The 22,285-nt window shown below is 44.9% G+C and overlaps 1 protein-coding gene across 2 annotated transcripts in view; it reads left to right on the top strand.

Moving 5' to 3' along the window:
* The window catches only part of LOC135042599 (epidermal growth factor receptor kinase substrate 8-like), a 421,293-nt gene that overhangs the window by 139,325 nt on the left and 259,683 nt on the right, over nucleotides 1-22,285 (top strand). For both annotated transcript variants that reach the window (XM_063955034.1, XM_063955035.1), the window contains 2 exons: nucleotides 6,123-6,157; nucleotides 14,970-15,060. In XM_063955034.1, coding sequence (XP_063811104.1) covers nucleotides 6,123-6,157; nucleotides 14,970-15,060 — 126 coding nt within the window. The remainder of the gene's footprint in view (nucleotides 1-6,122; nucleotides 6,158-14,969; nucleotides 15,061-22,285) is intronic.

A 22,285-nucleotide genomic window follows, 5' to 3' on the forward strand; every position in this document is an offset into this window, starting at 1 on the left:
ACCAACAGTAGTGGCTTATACAATTGTCAAGTGATTACTAGGTAGCAGCAGGAATGGATTGAGGTACAACTAGGTGCTAGGATGTGGCAGGGGTTCACCCTACAGGTTCCTGAAGCCAGTGGTGGTGATATGGCAAGAGCAGAGTATAGTTAATACACTGAGAAACTAGATCCAACTGACGGAGGCTGGAGGTTAAGCAGGGATAACTGGGGTTCCCAAATCCAGTGAGAGCAAAAGGACAGTGCACAGGCAGGAATAATCTGGAGCTTTCACCCAAGCAAGGACCAGTTCTTCATGGCACAGAACTGAGCTAGGGAGTGTGCACCAAAGCAACAAGTTGTAGAATTACACTATCCCTGGCAGTGAGGTCTTGAGTCCCATATAACCCAGCCTTATATAAACATAACATGTATCTTTACATACAGAGGAAAAGTGTACCAGCTTAGGAACAGCAGGACCATCAAGCAGTGCACAGCCCATTGTCAGGAAACTGCCAGAAGCCCCCTGAGGCTGTTATGATGCAGCATCCCAATTGCCAGACAACAACTGGGGACCTGCTGCCAGGATGAGTTGCTTCAATTGCTCATAACAGTACCCCCTTCCCCCTTGAAGAGGTGTTAAAGAACCGCTAGATCCAGGTTAGTCAGGAAATTCCTTAAAGAATGCCTTTTTTAAGTTAATTCGCATGAAGATGCTTTGCTGGTAGCCCTTCTGATGATCCAAGAAATGAAGCTGACCTCGAATATACTTGGAGTCCAGGACTCTTTCACCAACAAATTCTTGGTGGTCATGATCAAAAACTGGGAAGTTTTCCTGGAGCAAACTGATCTTAATTTCTTGAACACGACCAAAGGTTTCAATAAGGAGCAATGAAAGGTGATAGAAATCCTCAAGGACATGGGCAACTTGAGGCAGAATGCCACTGGATTCACCTTCTTTACAATCATGGAGGGCTTTGCATACTTAGGACCAAACTTTTGTGATGGCTGACGAAGTTTAATGATACGACTGGACAACCATACATTGGGTGGGATGCAGAGAGGGGAAATTGTGGTCAAATCCCAATTTTCAGGGATATTACTGCACTTCCATGCACACTAAGAAACACATCCCAGGGCTTCGCCATGGAAAGTAATACCAACTATTGCTGGTATTACCCTATTGAAGCCCATCGACCAGATGCCTCCCAACTTCCCCCCCTTCCCCAGCTGCATCCCCCTGCACATGCTCTGAGGGACTCTGAGGGCCAAAACCTGGACGTGCAGTGGCCAACACCGGTTGCAAAGAACAGCTGGTATTGGAAGAGCTGTCCTTTGCATTACTAATTGCATATGTTAGCGCATTTATGATTAGTATCAATGCAAATTGTAGAGAAGTATGTGCTGCAGCCTTTGTTCATCTTCGCCACGAACCTAAACATGCAAGGCCTGCAGCATTTGTTTGCAAAGATCCGTGTCAGGAAGGATGCTTTATTGAGAGCAGTATGTACCTTCTTCCAAATAATCCTGAGATGAGAGACCATGGTCTGCATTGAAGGCACCTTTCTGGACAACAATGGGAAAAAGAATTTGCCCTGGGATGGTATCCGAACACGAAAACAAAAGGTGAAACACTGGTGAAGGAGCAACAAGCATTGTTATAAGCGAACTCTGTGAGAGGCAGATACGCCTCCCACTTATTACACAGTTAGGAAATGTAGTACCACAAATACTACAGTATTCCAGTGACTGATTCACCCGCTCTGTTTGGTGATTAGATTGCAAATGATAACCAGACGATAAACCTAAGGTTAATCGCCACCAAAGAGCAGAAAGTTTCCAGGATCGGGCAATAAACTACGTATCTCTATCTGACACAATATCTGTAGGATACCTGTGTGGTCTGAAGACATGCTGTATAAACAGGGAAGCATCTGTAACACTGGAGAGTTTAGACAATGGAATGAAGGGGGCCATTTTGCTGAAGCGAACCACCACTTCCGAGATGGTTTCACAACTGGAAGAAACTGGCAAAACCACAATGAAATTAATTCAAATATGTGACCATGGTTTGGTGGGAATGGGCAGAGGAAGAAGTTGTCCGGTTGGTAAAGTTCAAGGAACTTTATTATTATATCAGATACTACAAGCTTGAATAAATTATTTGACATCCAGAGAGGGTGTGGGCCACCAGCAATTCCAGAATTTACATACTCCAGGAGGTCCGAAAGCTTTGTTGGAATGAAATTCCAATGAGACAGTACCCCTTAACCACTCAGGAACAAACAAAAGTCCACTTGAGTTTTCTGGAGTAGCTTGAGTTTGCATGGTCTGGAGCTGTGTGGAGTGGTCTAATGCTAATCCCGCATGAATGGAATTTGCAGGGAAAATGTGAATTTTAACGGTAGTGGTTTCATGTTTCCGAAGGAAGCTGCATAATAGGGCATCCCCCTTGATATTTTTTTTTTACCTGGTCTATAGGTAATTATTATATTAAATCTGGTAAATAATAAAGCCCAACTTGCCTGTCTGGAATATAGTAACAGGGCTAATTCGAGATAGAATAAATTTTTGTGGTCTGTGATTTCTATAATGGTGTGCTTTGCTCCCTCCAACCAATGTCTCCAATCCTCAAAAGCCCATATGATTGCTAGGCGTTCATGATTTCCAACATCATAGTTTACATCTGCAGGTGAAAATTTCCATGACAAGAAAGCACAGGGATGTATCTTATTATTCCTGGGGTCCATTTGAGACAGGACTGCATCAACTCCTACTTAACGATAAAGGGGAGTCCTAGGTTTGGATGTTAGAGGACTGGAGCAGAGATGAAAGCTTGTTCTAGGGCTTCAAAGGCCTGGATGTCATGAGAGGATCAGTTTGCTGGATCTGCCCCCTTCTTGGTCAGAGCAGTGATCTGAGCCACTAATACAGTGAATGAGTGGACAAATTGTCTATAATAATTTGTGAAGCCCAAAAACCTTTGTATGGCTCTCAGTTCAGTGGGCTGTGCCCAGTTGAGGATGGGCTGGAGATTTACAATGTCCATAGAAAACCCCTTTGAGTTAATGATGTAACCCAGGAATGACACTTCCTTGACCTCAAAGTCACATTTTTGCAGCCTTGCATATTAATGGCGTTCTCTGAGTTTTACACTGGGAGATAGATTAAAATATCATCTACTGTAGGTAGACACTACTTTGCCAAGAACTCTTGCAGAACATCATTGATTCAATTTTGAAAGATTGCCTGTGCATTTAAAAGACAAAATAACTAAATACTCATGCTAAAACTGGGTATTGAATGCCATTTTCCACTCGTTGCCCTCTCTGATGCAAATGAGGTTGTATGCACCTCGCAAATCAATTTTGGAAAATATGGTGGCGTACGAAGGTGATCAAAAGAACAAAGGTGGTCATTCCGAGTTGATCGCAGCCAGCAACTTTTTGCTGCTACTGCGATCAACTAGTACACGCCTATGGGGGAGTGTATTTTATCTTAGCAGGGCTGCGATCGCTTGTGCAGCCCTGCTAAGCTAAAAAAAAATTAAAACAGAAGTAGACTAGCCCTGTACATACTTACTCTGTGCGATGATCCCTGCAATGCTGGAGCCGACTCTGACGTCAGACATCCGCCCTTCGTACTGCTGGACACGCCTGCGTTTTCCTCACCACTCCCCGAAAACGGTCTGCAGCTCTCCGGATCCGCCCAGCTACGCCTTCTTTCTGTCAATCATCTTTGCGGTCCGCTCTGCGACTGCTTCCTTCTTTAGACGCGACGTAACCCAGCGACACCTGTCGCCGGGCAACGTCATGCACGCGCAGTGCAGCCGCCGCGCATGGGCATTCCGCACCCGTTCGCACCGCAGTGATAAACCGCTGCGTGCAAACGGGTCGGAATGACCCCCAAAGATCAGTGGCAGGGGGTAAGTATTCTTGATTTTGATCTTGTTCAGGGCACTGAAATTCTGGGCCACAGACTACTATTTTTTGGTGACGAAGAAGACTCCGCACCCACCAGAGACTTAGAGGACCGTATAAGCCCTTACTGAGTTTCTTCTATGTACAGTACATACAGTATATTAATCCATGGCCTTTGTTTCTAGAATAGATAGGGCATATAGCCTTTGCTAACCAGGCTCCTGGCACTAAATCGATGGCACAATCATAGCTACGATAAGGAGGCAGTGTGCCTGCATTTTTCTTGGAAAATACATCAGCAAAGCTGTGATGCTGCAGGGGCAGACCTTAAGGAATTAATTGCAGGGTCATGACCGACAAGGACAAACATATTGCAGCACACTTTGCCCCCCATTGGATGATTTCTCCAGTATCCCAGTTGATCAAAGTGTTGTAGCACCTTAGCCAAGGATGATCCAAAATGAGAGGATCCATAAGTAATGTAAAGAACAATGGTTTCTGTGTGCAAGGGCACGTATGGACAAGTGAATCAGAGGGGTCTGCAGATTAATCTTGCCATTAGGCAGTGCATTGCCATCAAGGCCACAAATGGTTATTGCCAGGGTGAGTTTGCAAGGTGGTATGTAATGAGTTCAGGCGAAATTGATATCTAATGAGTTCAGGCTAAATTGATATCTAAGAAGTTCCCAGTGGCACTGCTGTCCCAGAATGCTGACACTTTGACAGACTGTCTATTGAAGGAGAGTCCAACTGGGATTAGTACTGAATTCTTGGAAGAGACTAGACAAAAGCCAAAGTGAATCTCCTCCAAATTAATTTGGCTTTGCCATTTCCCAAAACGAAAAACTACCAATACAGCGCCTCAATAACAATATAGTGGATGAATGATTAATTGGAACTAAGAACTCCTGAGACACTGCGCTTGCCGACACACTATGTGGAGTGGTGGAACAAGCAAGAAAAAAAGCAACAACAGCTGTGCTGTATGTCAGGAGTTAATGAGTTAAAAACGAGAGCCAACGTATGGAAATATGAATTTAATATTTAATAGTAGTGCTTCGCATTTAGAAAATATGAAATAATAAAAATAAAAATAATAATAATAATATTAAAACAGTAAAAGCACACCTATATCTGTCTCAGATGAACCGTAGCTGATTTAGCAAAAAACTGTCCGTATTCCACAAGACATTAATGATAGCTGAAGTGGGGACGATTCAATAGTAATGGTGCAGCTCCAAAAGGTTAAAGTTCAGAGTCGCCAGATAAATGATGGTAGAATTTGTTACCTGGGGAGAGTGTATGGTTCTTGTATAGTACAAGAGCCAAAAGAAAAAGAAAGACTATGTGTCTTTTCTGGGGCACACTTTTATTGTCAAATAGGTGGTCTTGTAATGTTTAAAATGTAACTTTTATTAGTGGTCCTCTAAAAAAATGGCTATAAGGCAAAGGACAAAGTACCAGTAATGTTTAACTAGCAATTGTCATAGGATTTTGTCTATCCCAAAATGTAAATTAATAAATTAGAGTTAGGTGATATAAATCAAACTTAATAGCTCCGTTGGGCGAAATTATATGTGTGTCTCTAATGTTGGAAAGGATAAATACTATAAGACATGTAAATTGCCTTCTTCCAAAAAATTACAATATACAATATACTGGTAATGAAAATACCAATGTAACGGAAGAAAGGAATATTATTAAGTCTGATAAGCCGGGCTCCACACTGATAATTAGTAAATGTACTATAATTTCGCCCAACGGAGCTATTAAATTTCATGATTTAAGTTTACTTTTACCAATAACTGTGCACATTATATAAAAAATTTTTATGATTATTGATCCTTGCTGGATCAATAATACAGTACTATAATAGCAATAATAAGGGAAGCGGTTAAACTACCGCCAGTCGGGATCCCGGCGATCACAATACTGACGCCGTAATCCCAACAAGCGGTGCCATGCCGGCGACACAAGCTATACTCCCTCTGTAGGTGTCCATGAGAAGGAATATAACCTGAGGCAAGCGCAGCAAATCACTGTGCCCGCAGCGTGGTGAACGCAGTGAGAACGCATGGGGCTTTCTAGGGATTGTCCCGTTGCCGGCATACAGGTAAATCATACTGAACCCATTTCAACCATCCAGTGTCAAATATAGATTAGTATTTTATACTAATCTATTAACTTTGTAATGGTGTTTTACATTTTTTTTCCCAATCTCTAGATTGAAAGAAATAGCCAGACACCATCTTCTAACAGGTAAGTTAAACCTTCCAGAACACCATTAAGGAATGACATATGTATTGGCAGAACATATGTTGATAGGTGTCAGTGGTGTGTAATGGAGGTCAGTCCACACAAATCATATCTTAAACAGGTATTGAATAAACAGGCTGAACAGCATGTTGTGATACAGCCCAGAGTTAATGCAGCAGAATGCAGGAACATACGATGGGAGGGTTGGGTACGGGATACTGGCAGTCAGGATGCGGGCGGTCAGAATACCGACACTGGCATTAATACAGTGAATGTACATAGGAAACCACACACAACCACATACACACAGGAAAAAGTACACTTACATAAATATTAACTTGTTTGCTTTATAAATATGCATCCTTCTGAAAAAAAAATAGCATTTACACAAGATATACGGTTAGACATACAAAAACATATACTTATGCCCCACAATAGCATAGACTGTGGCATATTTGTTATAGGTGCATGGTGTGCAGCGCACATGACATGGCCATGGATTCAAGGGTGGTCCACACCACACATCTACCCATTTATTCCATACTTACAGTACCATCTCCCTGGAATCCCACATCAGCAGTGGCAGCGCAGTAGAAAAATTGCTGGAAAATGCCCACCATATGCAGTAGACTCAAAAAAGGGGTTTGGCCTCACTTACTCTGTGTCAGGAATCGACTCACCATAGCCACATCTGTCCGTCGGTGCGGACTCCGTCCGGGGTCCCTGCGTTCTGCTGTCGTCCGCCCCTCTGCCGCCAGACGTCATCCTGGGCCTAGGAACGCTCCTGTAACAGCGGGCTTGTGAGCACGCCGCATTCCCGCCGGGCCGCGGCATGGGCGCCGCCATGACAGTCTGCATCGGTCAGAGTACGGCGGCCAATCCGGAGCTTGGCCGCACCTCCTTTTCCCACTCCAACCAATGTCTGCACACCAGGGGGTATATCAGGAGCTGCAGGGTGAGCCTGTGGTGGTCCTGAACTTTGTGTCACTCCTGCGACCCATGTGCCTGGATTTCTCCGTGTTCCTGGTTACCTTCCTGGATCCTCCGTGTTCCTGGTTACCTACCTGTTCCTCCGTGTTCCTGGTTACCTTCCTACATCTCCGTGGAACTACAAGCATCAGCAACCCCTGCATCTGTATTTGGCTCCACACCTAACTACAACCACAGTGTGCTTCAGCCTCTGCAGTAGAGACTCTCTCCAGGTGCATTCCATCACCTCACCTGTGAAGCAGCTTGCTAGCTGCCTGAGCTTAACGAACTGCTCTGTGAACTTCCACCTGAGTCTCCTGCATCTGCTACCAGGTTTGCTACATATTTATTACCATCTCTGCTGGCTCCACGTTTTTAACCATTCTGGTTCTCACACCAGTGAACTTATCCATCATTACCATTTCCTCCATAGACTCTTAGCTTCCAAGCTGCACCATTTCCATTGCATACTTTTTATTGTTTATTCCTGCACGTTATTCTGCTGCCTTATTGTGTGAACTTTTATGTTAATAAAACACCATTGCGCTGATGCGCAGAAACCCAATCCAGCCTCCTCACTTCTTCCATCCTACCTCCACTGACCCACTAGCGCCCCCTCCGGGGACACAAGCAAAACCGAACCTGACAGTAAGTTCAGGACCGATGGACTCGGACGGTGGTCAGAGTGTGGGGTCAGGGGCCTTACAAAATCTGGTCTCCCGCTTGGATGGTCAAGAGGCTGTGCAGCAGCAGATGTTCCAGTTTCTGCAAGGGATGTCCTCCCGGATTGATACATTACAGCAAACCCTGCCTAGTGTACTTGCTACTCCAGTTCCAGTTACCCCAGCACCTGCAAGTGCTGTGAGTTCTTCTACGCCGGCTGCATCAGCTCCAGTGTCACGCTTGCACCTGCCTGTGCCTAGCAAATATGATGGCAGTCCGAAGTTATGTCGCGGGTTCCTTAACCAATGTGAAATCCAGTTTGAATTATTATCACACAATTTCCCCACGTCAAGATCCAAGGTTGCCTACATTATCTCACTGCTCTCTGGTTCTGCCTTGAGTTGGGTGTCTACTCTGTGGGAACGTGCTGACCCTGTGATGAACAACTACGCTGAATTCGTGTCAACCTTCAGACGTATCTTTGACGAGCCAGGTTGTGCAACATCAGCCTCTGCAGACCTTATTCAGCTTCGTCAAGGTACCCGGAGTATGGGACAATATGTCATCCAGTTCCAGACGTTAGCCGCAGAGATTCAGTGAAATAATCAAGCCCTGGTAGCAGCCTTCTGGCATGGACTTTCAGATCGGATCAAGGATGAACTGGCAACCCGCGATGTCCCTGAGCAATTGCCTGAACTGATTTCTCTATGCATTAAGTTGGACTCTCGCATCCGCGAACGCAACAGTGAGCGTGCTCGTAGTGAGCCGCGCAAGTCAAGAATGGTACCTTCAGTACAATTTCAGCCTCCACCTTCTGATGAGCCTATGCAAGTTAATAGGTCCCGCTTAACTCCTGAGGAGCGGTCAAGAAGACTCCGTGAGAGACTGTGTCTTTATTGTGCGGCTGCAGGTCACCAGATCAATTCTTGTACAGTGCGTTCGGGAAACGCCAGATCCTGACTTGTAAAGGAGGAGTCAAGTTGGGATCTTCTAGACAAGCTCCTTCAAACCAAGACCTCATTCTTCCTGTGACTTTAGAGACTACAGATGGTCTTCAGTCTGCATCTGCGTTAGTGGACTGTGGAGCCGCAGGAAACTTCATCACTCAAGCTGCGGTAGATAAGTTTCGTTTGCCTATCTGCGAACTCTCATATCCAGTCTACATCACTGCAGTAGATGGTAGCCGAATCTCCAAGGGGAATATCTCTCACCAAACCAGACCAGTGGTTCTGGGAGTCGGGTTCCTGCATTCTGAATTAATAAAGTTTTTAGTTATTCCTCAGGCAACCCAGGAGATCGTGTTGGGAATGCCCTGGCTCCAACTACATAATCCGCAGATTGATTGGTCTACGTTACAACTCACTTCCTGGGGTTCACATTGTCGCCAGTCCTGCTTAGCCCAAGTTTGTCCTATCAAGTCTTCTGAAGTCAAAACCCAGTCAAATCTTCCTGCGGCTTACCAAGATTTCTCTGACGTCTTCAGTGAAAAGGCTTCTGATGTTCTTCCGCCCCATAGAGAGTGGGATTGCCCCATTGACCTCATTCCCGGCAAGAAACCACCAAGGGGGCGTACCTATCCGTTATCCGTTCCTGAAACTGAGGCGATGAGCGACTACATCAGGGAGAACTTACAGAAAGGATTTATCCGTCCCTCATCTTCACCCGCTGGTGCGGGCTTCTTCTTTGTTAAAAAAAAAGATGGAGGATTACGTCCATGCATTGACTACCGGGGTCTCAATGACATTACCATCAAAAACAGTTATCCATTACCACTCATCACTGAATTGTTTGATAGAGTTAAGGGAGCCCGCATCTTCACCAAGTTAGATCTCCGCGGTGCCTACAACCTCATCAGAATCCGTAGTGGTGACGAATGGAAGACAGCTTTTAATACTCGAGATGGTCATTACGAGTACCTGGTAATGCCATTCGGGTTGAGCAATGCCCCAGCAGTGTTCCAGCACTTTGTTAACGAAATCTTCCGTGACGTTCTGTACAAATACCTCGTAGTTTACCTGGATGATATCCTCATCTTCTCCCAAGATCTCTCTTCTCATCGTCTGCAAGTCCGTGAGGTCCTCCGACGTCTTCATGAGAACAGTCTCTACGGCAAATTATCCAAGTGTACCTTCGAAGTCCCCTCCATACCCTTCCTGGGGTATATAATTTCCGGATCGGATCTCCAGATGGACCCAACAAAGTTGGAAGCCATTGCCAATTGGTCCATTCCAAGTAGTCTCAAGTCTATTCAGCGATTCCTGGGATTCGCCAATTATTATAGGAAGTTTATCCGAGGATTTTCAACTCTCATCGCTCCTATTACCAACTTAACTCGGAAAGGGGCAGATCATTCCAACTGGTCAGAAGAAGCTTTAGCTGCATTTCAAAAGATCAAGCTGGCCTTTATGTCTGCTCCAGTTCTGTCTCAACCGGATGTAAACAAGCCATTCGAGTTGGAGGTGGATGCCTCCACAGTAGGAGTTGGAGCTGTTCTCTCCCAGAAGGGAACTGATGGGAAGATTCACCCTTGTGGATTTTATTCTCGTAAATTCCTCCTTGCAGAAGCTAACTATTCCATTGGAGATCAAGAACTACTAGCGATCAAGCTGGCCCTTGAGGAATGGAGGTATCTCCTGGAAGGGGCCAAATTTCCGTTCAACATCTATACGGATCATAAAAATCTGCTTTATTTGAAGGCAGCCCAGTGCCTCAATCCTCGCCAGTCCCGGTGGGCTATGTTCTTCTCTCGTTTTAACTTTAAGCTTCATTTCCGCCCAGGTTCTCAGAATATCAAGGCAGACGCTTTATCCCGATCTATGGAGTCCAAAGAGGAGACGTCTGACTCGGTTCCGCATTCCATCCTGAGTCCAGTGGTATTTGCTTCGTCTCAAGTTTCTCCTGCTCCACCTCCTGGTAAGACTTTTGTTTCCCAGAACTCCGTTCCAAGTTGCTGTTTTGGGCTCTTCAGTCCAAATTCACTGGGCATCCTGGTGTCCTGAAAACTTTCAAGTTCCTCTCTGAGACATACTGGTGGCCGAAGATGAAAGTTGACATCAAAGATTTCGTGGCATCCTGCCCGAAGTGTGCGCAGCACAAGACTCCTCGACAATCTCCAGCAGGTCAGTTACAACCATTATCTGTTCCCAGCCGTCCCTGGTCACACTTGTCCATGGATTTCATCTCTGACCTTCCCTCTTCTCAAGGATTCAATACCATCTGGGTTGTGGTTGACAGGTTTACCAAAATGGCCCATTTTGTACCACTCCAGGGTCTTCCTTCCACACCAAAGCTTGCCCAAATCTTCCTACGTGAAATTTTCCGCTTACATGGACTACCCACTGAAATTATATCTGACCGTGGAGTTCAGTTTGTGGCAAGATTTTGGAGAGCGCTTTGTTCTGCCATGCAAGTCAACCTCAAGTTTTCGTCAGCCTACCACCCTCAGACGAATGGGCAGACGGAGAGGGTAAACCAAGAGTTAGAAACCTTTTTAAGACTTTATGTTTCGTCTTCTCAAGATGACTGGTTGGACCTGCTCCCATGGGCTGAATTTGCCCACAATGTCCGCTACCATACTGCTACAGAAACAACTCCGTTCTTTGCTGTATATGGACAACATCCCCGTGTTCCAGATTTTCAAGAACTTCCTCACATTGATGTTCCTGCTGCCACTGCTGTCTTGAGTCAGTTCTCTTCAACCTGGAGGAAGATTCATGCTTCTCTCAAGAAGGCTTCTAGCCGGTATAAGTTCTTTGCTGACCGCAAAAGACGTGCAGTTCCTAGCCTGAAACCTGGTGACAAGGTTTGGCTTTCCACCCGGAACCTCCGTCTTAGAGTCCCGTCGATGAAATTTGCACCACGTTTCATCGGTCCCTATTCCATCGAAAGAGTCATCAGTCCTGTGGCCTACAAGCTCAAGTTACCACCTTCTCTACGAATACCTAATGCCTTTCATGTCTCTCTCCTCAGACCGTTAGTACTGAATCGCTTCCAAAGAGCTCTTCCAGTCGGCCCCAAAGTGCGAACTCAGCGGGGCGTGGAGTTCGAGATAGAGAAGATTCTGGATTCCTGTTGCCGGTACGGTCGTCTACAATACCTTATCGACTGGTCCGGTTATGGTCCTGAGGAGAGAAGTTGGGTGAATTCGTCAGATGTCCATGCTCCAAGGTTGGTCCGTGTCTTCCACAGAACTCATCCTTCCAAGCCACGTGGGTGTTCAGTGCCCACCCATAAAGGAGGGGGTACGGTCAGGAATCGACTCACCATAGCCACATCTGTCCGTCGGTGCGGACTCCGTCCGGGGTCCCTGCGTTCTGCTGTCGTCCGCTCCTCTGCCGCCAGACGTCATCCTGGGCCTAGGAACGCTCCTGTAACAGCGGGCGTGTGAGCATGCCGCGTTCCCGCCGGGCCGCGGCATGGGCGCCGCCATGACAGTCTCCATCGGTCAGAGTACGGCGGCCAATCCGGAGCTTGGCCGCACCTCCTTTTCCCACTCCAACCAATGTCTGCACACCAGGGGGTATATCAGGAGCTGCAGGGTGAGCCTGTGGTTGTCCTGAACTTTGTGTCACTCCTGCGACCCATGTGCCTGGATTCCTCCATGTTCCTGGTTACCTGCCTGGATCCTCCGTGTTCCTGGTTACCTACCTGTACCTCCGTGTTCCTGGTTACCTTCCTACATCTCCGTGGAACTACAAGCATCAGCAACCCCTGCATCTGTATTTGGCTCCACACCTAACTACAACCGCAGTGTGCTTCAGCCTCTGCAGTAGAGACTCTCTCCAGGTGCATTCCATCACCTCACCTGTGAAGCAGCTTGCTAGCTGCCTGTGCTTAACGAACTGCTCTGTGAACTTCCACCTGAGTCTCCTGCATCTGCTACCAGGTTTGCTACACATTTATTACCATCTCTGCTGGCTCCACGTTTTAAACCATTCTGGTTCTCACACCAGTGAACTTATCCATCATTACCATTTCCTCCATAGACTCTCAGCTTCCAAGCTGCACCATTTCCATTGCATACTTTTTATTGTTTATTCCTGCACGTTATTCTGCTGCCTTATTGTGTGAACTTTTATGTTAATAAAACACCATTGCGCTGATGCGCAGAAACCCAATCCAGCCTCCTCACTTCTTCCATCCTACCTCCACTGACCCACTAGCGCCCCCTCCGGGGACACAAGCAAAACCGAACCTGACACTCTGCATTGTCCAGCACAGGAAAAAAAATCCTTATTCATTCCCCTTACATTATATGTAATTTTTCCTCCTTATAGTAATGCTCTTTACACATTATGCCACACAGCGTAATGCCCCTTACACATTATGCCACACACCGAAATACCCCTTACACATTATGCCACACACTGTAATGCCCCTTATAATATTAAGTGCCCCTTGCACCATATTATGCCCCACACGGTAATGCCCCTGACCTCATATTATGCCCTACACAGTATTGCCCCTGACACCATACTATGCCCTACACAGTAATGCCCCTCGTACCATATTATCCCCCCTACAGTAATGCCCTTGACAATATATTATGCTCCAAACCGTAATGCCCCTGACAGCATATTATGCCTCAAACAGTAATGCCTGACAAAATATTATACCCCACACAGTAAAACCCCTTGCACAATATTCAGCCCCACACAGTAAAGCCCCTTGCACTATATTATGCCCCCCACAATAATGCCCCTGACACCATATTATGTCCCACACAGTGATTCCCTTGACAACATATTATGCCACACACAGTACTGCCCCAGACATCATATTATGGTCCACATAGTAATGCCCATGCTACTTACTGATTATGCCACAATACCTGCTCATTGTCAGGAGTTTCAATGAGACTGTTTCATCCTGCCACCGCCTCTAGCTATAGCATCTTGATTCTGAACCTTTGTTGAAGATACACACACAAAAAAAAACACATGAAGAATTAATGTGTTCACATATCATCATCATTGCTTATCGTTATACTAGGCCTCCAGTATCACTGAAAGACAAGCTTCCTAAGAGGCTTATCCTGGGAACCAATTTTTATTAGATTGCAACTCCAGGGAGCATGAATAGGCCCTTATCTAATTAATTTAAGATTACCTTCCCCCATCCTGCTCTGCAGAGCTAAGGGGTCACAAGTCTTCAATATACAAAAATTTGATACAGACATTTTAGTGGAATGGGTATGATATACTGGCTGACGGGATGCTGGCTGTCAGTATACCAACAGTGGCATCCCATCTGCCAGTATACTGGCAACGAGGCAGCAAGACCCCATGCTTTAGGCTTGGTGGCACGCTAAGCTCACCACCGGTTCTATTCCCACTCATTTGGTGGCGTGGACCCACCAACTGAGTGGGAATTACGGGTGGGTGTCTGCATTCTGACCTCCGGTAATATGTCAGGTATCGGATCCCGACAACCGGCATTATAACTGCATCGCATTTTGGTATGTCTGGAAATGTATGCCACAACAGTGGCAAACGCAGTATTTCTAGAGGGGGGTTTAAAAATGCAGTCCACAATCTCCCACTAAAAGGAACATTGGAGCAAGTGCGGGAGTGGCAGGAGAACCTAGTAATAACTATGGACATAAATGTAAGCATTGGTCTATTTATACACTGGATACTGTATAGAATACAGTATTAATACTTAACACTATAGATAGTCTAAGTATAGGCTGTATAAAACATACTGTATTTAAATAATATAAATAAATGGTCAGGAAAGGTTAAATATACCACAATAAATAAATACACAAACATAATAGAACCAGTAGGAGACAGAACTGTATATTCTAAGCACACATTCTCCCACCTCATGGTAAGGCTCCTGTCTCTTCTTCCTAGTAGCTACTCTTTGGTCCAGAGCACGGATTGAGGTCTCAGATCCACACACACAGCAAACTGGGCATGTGCAGCAACTTTATCCCTTAAACTGCATGATTTGGTAGCAGCTCTAGTAATTGTATGTAATACCATTGCTATTATTGTCATAATTTGAGCCACTTGCCAAGAGGAGTGGGTCTCCGGGCAACAAAACTGAAATACAGTACAGTATGTCCACCTCTAAAAATGTAGAATTGCCTTTTAAAGTTGTAACATACTGTAAGATTAGTCAGTGGCACCCCAAACTTCATAATATTGTTTCGATGTCTTAATTTTCTGTTGCACAGACAATTGTCACCACTCCAAATGAAAGTCCTTTATGATTTTGAAGCCAGAAACGACCGTGAACTGTCAGTGAGGAAAGGAGAGAATGTAAAGGTAAGAAATTATCTACTGTAAAACATTTGTAGCTCTATCAAAACAACAACAATTTTAGAACACTGTGGATGAATCTTCCAATTTGCTAAATATATGCAATTAAATTTCTTTTGTTTATTTTTGCAAGATTTGGCCATAGGGATTAGTAAAATGATTTGATCACATTTGTGATTTGAGTTATTATTATTTTGGAGGCAATTGTTGTTGTTATTATTATTATTATTATTATTATTATTAATAATAATAATAATAATAATATTAATATTATTATTATCCTTTATACTGATTTGTTCTTACAAATCCATGGGGAAAATTACTAAGAATCATATTTGGGCAATTTAAAAAATAGCCCTTAATCTCCCCCATACATTTTCACTTGTGTTTTTTGTCTTTCGATGGGGTATTTTAGTTGCATTGTGGTGTGTGTGCGCTTTATTTTAATTTTGGTGCTTTTGTATGGGAAGTCGCTTCAAACAGTAATTCACATTCGACTGCGCTATAATTCGCAGTTGAATGCCTCAGAGGATGCTGCTGTTGGACTCTCTTGAGATTCGGATTCCATATAAAGAGCTGCGCGTCACCGCCATTTTCACTCGGGCATTGTAGAGAGTACAGAGAGGACGTGGCTACGTTCTCTCTGTGTCAGTTCTCAGTATCAGTGCTCAGTAATACTAGTACAGTGTCTCTCTTGTGCTGCATCTTGCTGCTGTAGGGTGCTGTGGTAGTAGTGTCCTGTGACTGTGCATTGGTCATCGTCATTCCAGTCACAGTGGTATCTGGGGGGTGTTAAAATTCCAGAGGGCTGTTGTGCTGCTCACTAATACTAGTACAGTGTCTTGTGCTGCATCGTGCTGCTCAATTACAGTTCTCAGTAGTATCATCAGTGCTCAGTATAACTGCTCAAAGTCTTGTGCTGCATCGTGGTGCTCAGTAATACTACATTACTAATACTAGTACAGTGTCTTGTGCTGCATCGTGGTGCTCAGTGTCAGTTCTCAGTAGTATGATCAGTGCTCAGTATCACTGCTCATTGTCTTGTGCTGCATCATGCTACTCAGTAATACTACATTACTAATACTAGTACAGTGTATTGTGCTGCAACGTGCTGCTCTGTGTCAGTTCTCAGTAGTATCATCAGTGCTAAGTATAACTGCTCATTGTCTTGTGCTGCATCGGGCTGCTCAGTAATACTACATTACTAATACTAGTACAGTGTCTAGTGCTGCATCGTACTGCTCAGTGTCAGTTCTCAGTAGTATCATCAGTGCTAAGGATCAGTGCTCAGTGGTATCATCAGTGCTCAGTATCACTGGTCAGTGCTTAGTGCCTTGTGCTGCATCTTGCTGCTGTAGGGTGCAGTGGTAGTGTCCTGTCACTGTACATAGGTCATCATCATTCCAGTCACAGTGGTATCTGGTATTTATCTAGTGGTATCTAATTCCAGACATTACTGCCGTCTAATTCCAGATATATTACTGGCATGTAATTTCACACATTAAAAAATGAAGAACAAAAATTTGGAGGGTAAAATAGCGAAAGATCAAGATCCACTTCCACCTAGTGCTGAAGCTGCTGCCACTAGTCATGGCAGAGATGATGAAATGCCATCAACGTCGTCTGCCAAGGCCAATGCCCAATGTCATAGTAGAGAGCATGTAAAATCCAAAAAGCAAAAGTTCCGTAAAATGACCCAAAAACCTAAATTAAAATCATCTGAGGAGAAGCATAAACTTGCCAATATGCCATTTACGACACGGAGTGGCAAGGAACGGCTAAGGCCCTCTCCTATGTTCCTCATGACTAGTGGTTCAGCTTCACATGACGATGGAAGCACTCGTCCTCCCACTAGAAAAATGAAAAGAGTTAAGCTGGGAAAAGCACAGCAAAGAATTGTGTGTTCTAAATCACAAATCCCCAAAGACAGTCCAAATGTGTCGGCAGGTGCAATGCCTGACCTTCCAAACACTGCACGGGAAGAGGTGGCTCCTTCCACCATTTGCACGCCCCCTGCAAGCTGGAAGGAGCACCCACAGTCCAGTTCCTGATATTCAAATTGAAGATGCCACTGTTGAAGGATGAGGATGAGGATATGGGTGTTGCTGGCGCTGAGGAGGAAGCTGGAGAGATTGAAGGAGGAGCTAAAACGTAGCGATTCCGCTAGGCATGTGGGACTTGTGAATGGAGCCCTTCATTTGCTTAACCAGGATTCACGGGTGGTCAATCTGTTGAAATCAGAGCACTACATTTTGGCCACCGTGCTCGATCCTAGGTTTAAAGCTCTTTCCGGCAGACACAATGACCTCCTGTTTAGACAATTGTCAAGTCAAGCGGAACATGACCCGCCAACAGCTCCTCCTTCATTTTCTACCGCCACTGGAGTTGCCAGGAAAAGGATAACATTTCCAAAACCACCCACTGGCGGTGATGCAGGGCAGTCAGGAGCAAGTGCTGACATCTGGTCCGGACTTAAGGACCTGCCAACGATTACTGACATGTCTACTGTCACTGCTTATGATTCTGTCACCATTGAAAGAATGGTGGAGGATTATATGAGTTACAGCATCCAAGTAGGCATGTCAGACAGTCCGTACGTATACTGGCAGGAAAAAGAGGCAATTTGAAGGCCCTTGCACAAAATGGCTTTATTTTACCTAAGTTGTCCCCTCTCCAGTGTGTACTCCAATAGAGTGTTTAGTTCAGCCGGTCACCTTGTCAGCGATCGGCGTAGGAGGTTACTTCCAGAAAATGTGGAGAAGATGATATTCATCAAAATGAATGATAAATTCCTCCGTGGAGGAGCAGTTGCCTCCAGAAAGTACACAGGGACCTGTGATGGTGGATTCCAGTGGGAACAAATTAATACTCTGTGAGGAGGGGGATCTACACAGTGAAAGGGGTGAGGAATCAGACAATGAGGAGGAGGTAGACATATTGCCTCTGTAGAGCCAGTTTGTGCAAGGAGAGATTGATTGCTTCTTTTTTGGTGGGGGCCCAAACCAATCAGTCATTTCAGCCACAGTCATGTGGCAGACCCTGTCGCTGAAATGATGGGTTTGTAAAAGTGTGCATGTCCTGTTTATACAACATAAGGGTGGGTGGGAGGGCCCAAGGACAATTCCATCTTGCACCTCTTTTTTTATTTATCTTTGCATCATGTGCTGTTTGTTGACTATTTTTTTAAGTGCCATCCTGTCTGACACTGCAGTGCCACTCCTAGATGGGCCAGGTGTTTGTGCCGCCCACTTGGGTCGCTTAGCTTAGTCATCCATTGAGCTCTGTGCAAATTTTAGGACTAAAAATAATATTGTGAGGTGTTCAGAATAGACTGGAAATGAGTGGAAATTATGGTTATTGAGCTTAATAATACTATAGGATCAAAATTACCCCCAAATTCTATGATTTTAGCTGTTTTTGAGTTTTTTAAAAAAATCATCCAAATCCAAAACACATCCGAATCCAAAACCCGAAAGGGTGGTTTTGCCAAAACGTGTCCGAATCCAAAACACGACCGCGGACCTGAATCCAAAACCAAAACACAAAACACAAAAAATGCCCGCTGCACATCTCTAATTCAGATTGGTCAAGCATTAATTACAAAGGTTTAACATGTTGCTTTTTTGGAAGTTTTACATTGAGGTGTGATTTTTGAGCAATTTTGGTGGGGCTATTGGTGGAACTCAGGGAAAAAATTATTCTCATATTTGAACACACTAAAAAAAATCAGTACATTGATGTAGTGAGGTGTTACTTTGTTGCAATTTTGGTGTGAAGTGGTGCAATTTGGCATAAAAAAGTATTTGTAAATTCCCAATGATACCAATGTTATTTGGATGATGTTTGCACCAATGGTGAATTGCTGCAATTTGGAGTACAAAGTCTCATTTAACATGTGACTTTCATGAAAATTAATCCTTAATAAATTAGACAAATCGACCTTAATCAACCTTTATTAAGTTAATCCCCTAGCCTCAATATGCTATGCACCATGAGATAGATGCCTGATGTAAGTGAGCCGGCAGTTCCCATGCAACTCTGCTAACGTCAGGCATTTTTTATTGCCAAAAATGCATATTACTGTATATATGAATCAGGCCTACAAGCAGACTTTGCTGATTAAAATGATATTCAGCATGCCTGTATTCTGTGTAGGACTGCGGCTGTATCTAAGTACAAAATGCTACATCACAGTGTTTTCCAGGAAAACACTGTAAGGTAGTATTTCGTATGCAAATACAGGCACAGTCCCAAACAGAATATAGGCAGGGGTGGATCCAGAAAAAAATGAAAGGGGTGCACCATGCAGTAATAGTTATATTTACATGCACCTAAGGCACGCATGCTCCCAGATAAGGGGTGTGGTATCACAGGGGGTGTGGCCTCACAAAATACACAATCAGGTAATGAATGGCTGTAGGAGCGCATCCCTGCTGGTTTACAGCCAATGTTTCACCCTGATGAAAAGGCTGATTGGGCCTTGAAATGTAGGTCACCGGTTCCATTAGTTATTGGAGCCTGGAAGGCACCCCAGCACTATATACTGTAATTATAAAAGTTTTTAGTTGGTGGTGGCAGGTGCAGCATACCTTGTTTTGGGCACTGCACTGAGACTCAGACTACAGGACACAAACTGCCCATCTTTACTTAGCAGCAGTAGCCATCTGGATCTCCAACAAGCAGCATAAGACATCTGCAGGACAGCCCTGTCACAATCACACGCGCTGTCTTCTCAAAGCCGAGGCTGAGTTTTACTGCACCTAGCATGGTGGTAAAGGAAGTGGAGGTGGAAGTGCTGGGAAACTGTGCGGTGCAGTGAGGGCTAATGAAGCCTTCTGCACCGTCATAAGTAACAGTCTTACTCGATGCTGGCATCTGGACCCCACGCCTGGGATGGACTCTGGCCGGCTGGCAGTGGGGGAGGTAGGTTGAAGTGTGAGCAGGGGCCCTCCTATTGGTTACCTCACGGACTTGGTGTTAAAACCGCGGTGGGTCCTGGTGCCTGCCGGCTCTTTTATCAAATATGACTGACGGAAATAGCAGTAGTGCTGCTGCTGCTGCTCTCTTTTTGAAACAAAAAAGAAGTCAGAAATGACAGGGGGGCACGGGCCTGAGTGCCCCCCCCCCCCTGGTTCCGCCTATGTTTATAGGTATGCCGCATATCATTTAAATCCGCAGAGTCTATTCGTGTGTCTTATTCACATGCTGTAGCAATGCAAATAAAATGCATTTTCTGAGGGAAAATGCACAAAAAGATGCCCGGCATTAGTAAACGTGCTCACGACTAGGTGCGACTAGAAGGGCTGTTTTATGTGACTGAATGCAACAATGAGACAGGACACATTACAATTATCCTTTATATGGCGCAACAAGGGATCCGTAGCACCCAATTACAGAGTACATAAATTAATAATCAAAACAGTGACTTAAGCTGGGTACACACAGTCAGATATATATGCAGTTCAATTAATCTACAGATATATCTGCCAAAGGTGGTTTCTCTTACGGTACCCATACACTTGTGCGATTGCTTTCGACGCGAGATCGGGCCTGATTTCCCTTGAAGCTCACCTTGAGACAAATCTCATCGAAAATGCATTTTTACTGCATTTGATGCGCATACAATCCTGAGATTTATCTCATGCCCCTTACGACCGGAAATCGGGTGGTATCGGATGATCGAATTCGAGCGCATCTCATGCTGACCAAAAGCACACCAGATTTATCTGCCAGATTAAGTAAAAATTTAAATAGTGGGCTGGCCTATCTTGGGGATATATAAACAAGCAGCCATTTTATAGTCTGTGCACTTCTGTTTGCTCTGTGACTAGAGAAGTTTGGTTTATACCTGATGCTCGTTCCACATTGCTAGCTACCGTGCACTGCTTTGTTCTGCCTGGCATTACAAAGTGTTTCTATACTGCTGTGTGTGTGTAGAGATGGATTCTACTCGCTATCAGGCTCTCATGTGCTACTCTGTGCTGAAGGTGAGGGCAGACAGGGAGAGGGCCCAGCAAAGGCGGAGGGAGAGATCTTGCTGGACCAAGGAGTGGCTGCTTAAGCGGCCTACTCGCTCCTACATGCCCCTTCTGGATGAGATCAGGGAGAACAACCCGGATGACTACCACAACTTCCTGCGCATGACTGATGACACCTTCCAGGAGTTGCTGCGTCTGGTGACCCCCCTCTTACAGAAGCGGGATACCAAATCCCTGCTGAGGAGAGGCTCGTGGCTACCCTGCAGTAGTTTGAGGACCTGAAGTATGGGACACATATCTCTGCGCAGGCTTTGGGACACATCACACCTGAAACCTGCAAGGCTATTATCAAAGTGCTTCAGTATAAGTACTGCAAGGTAAGAAAATTACACCGTACATTGCTTGTCGTTTAACAAAATATTTTATTTTGAAAACTGAATTTGCGTAGAAAAAATATATGCTCTTTATTTCAAGACATAATTGTATATGCAGCCAACATGGCTGAACTTTTTCACACAGTATAAAGGTTTCATTATGCATCATGCATTATGCATTCGGTCATGATAACAAAATGCTACATATAGCAACAAATGTGGTGCATTTTGATACTACACCATTGAGTGGCACTGCAGGCAGGGGCACAATGCACACATGCAACTTGGGGTAGGAAGATGGGTCCCAGATGTAGCCTTCGCACTGCACGAACACATAATGAAGCCCTACCCGCAAAGAGTTCTGAACCACGATAGTCGCATTTTTAACTACCGCCTTTCTAGGGCCCGCAGGGTTGATAAGAATGCATTTAGCATTCTCAGCAACTGGTTCCGGATCTTCCACAAACCCATTAACATGAGGCTGGACAAAATTAACTGTGTAGTAACAGCATGTTGTATATTACACAACATGCTCCGTCGCAAGGCCACGAGGCAAATGCCTTTGCTCACAGCCGGACCGGAAGATCCCAACCAGCCTGTGGTGACAAGCGCCAATTCCCTCCTTGGGACCACCTGCAGCAACTATATGTGGCACTGCAAGGGCAAAGGAGGTCAGGAAAAAATATAATGCCTTCTTCAATGGGGAGGGAGCTGTGGCATGACAGGAGGAATGTATTTGGTAAAAACAATTTAAAAGGCAACTTACCCATTCGGGCTCCTCCACGTCCAGACTTCCCTCCTCGAACTCAGCCATTACCACCATGGACTCCTTAGCAGACCTTTTCTTCAGAAGGAAGTTGAGATCTTTAAAGTACCACA

This window comes from Pseudophryne corroboree, chromosome 2, assembly GCF_028390025.1.
Source record: "Pseudophryne corroboree isolate aPseCor3 chromosome 2, aPseCor3.hap2, whole genome shotgun sequence".
Lineage (NCBI taxonomy): Eukaryota > Metazoa > Chordata > Amphibia > Anura > Myobatrachidae > Pseudophryne > Pseudophryne corroboree.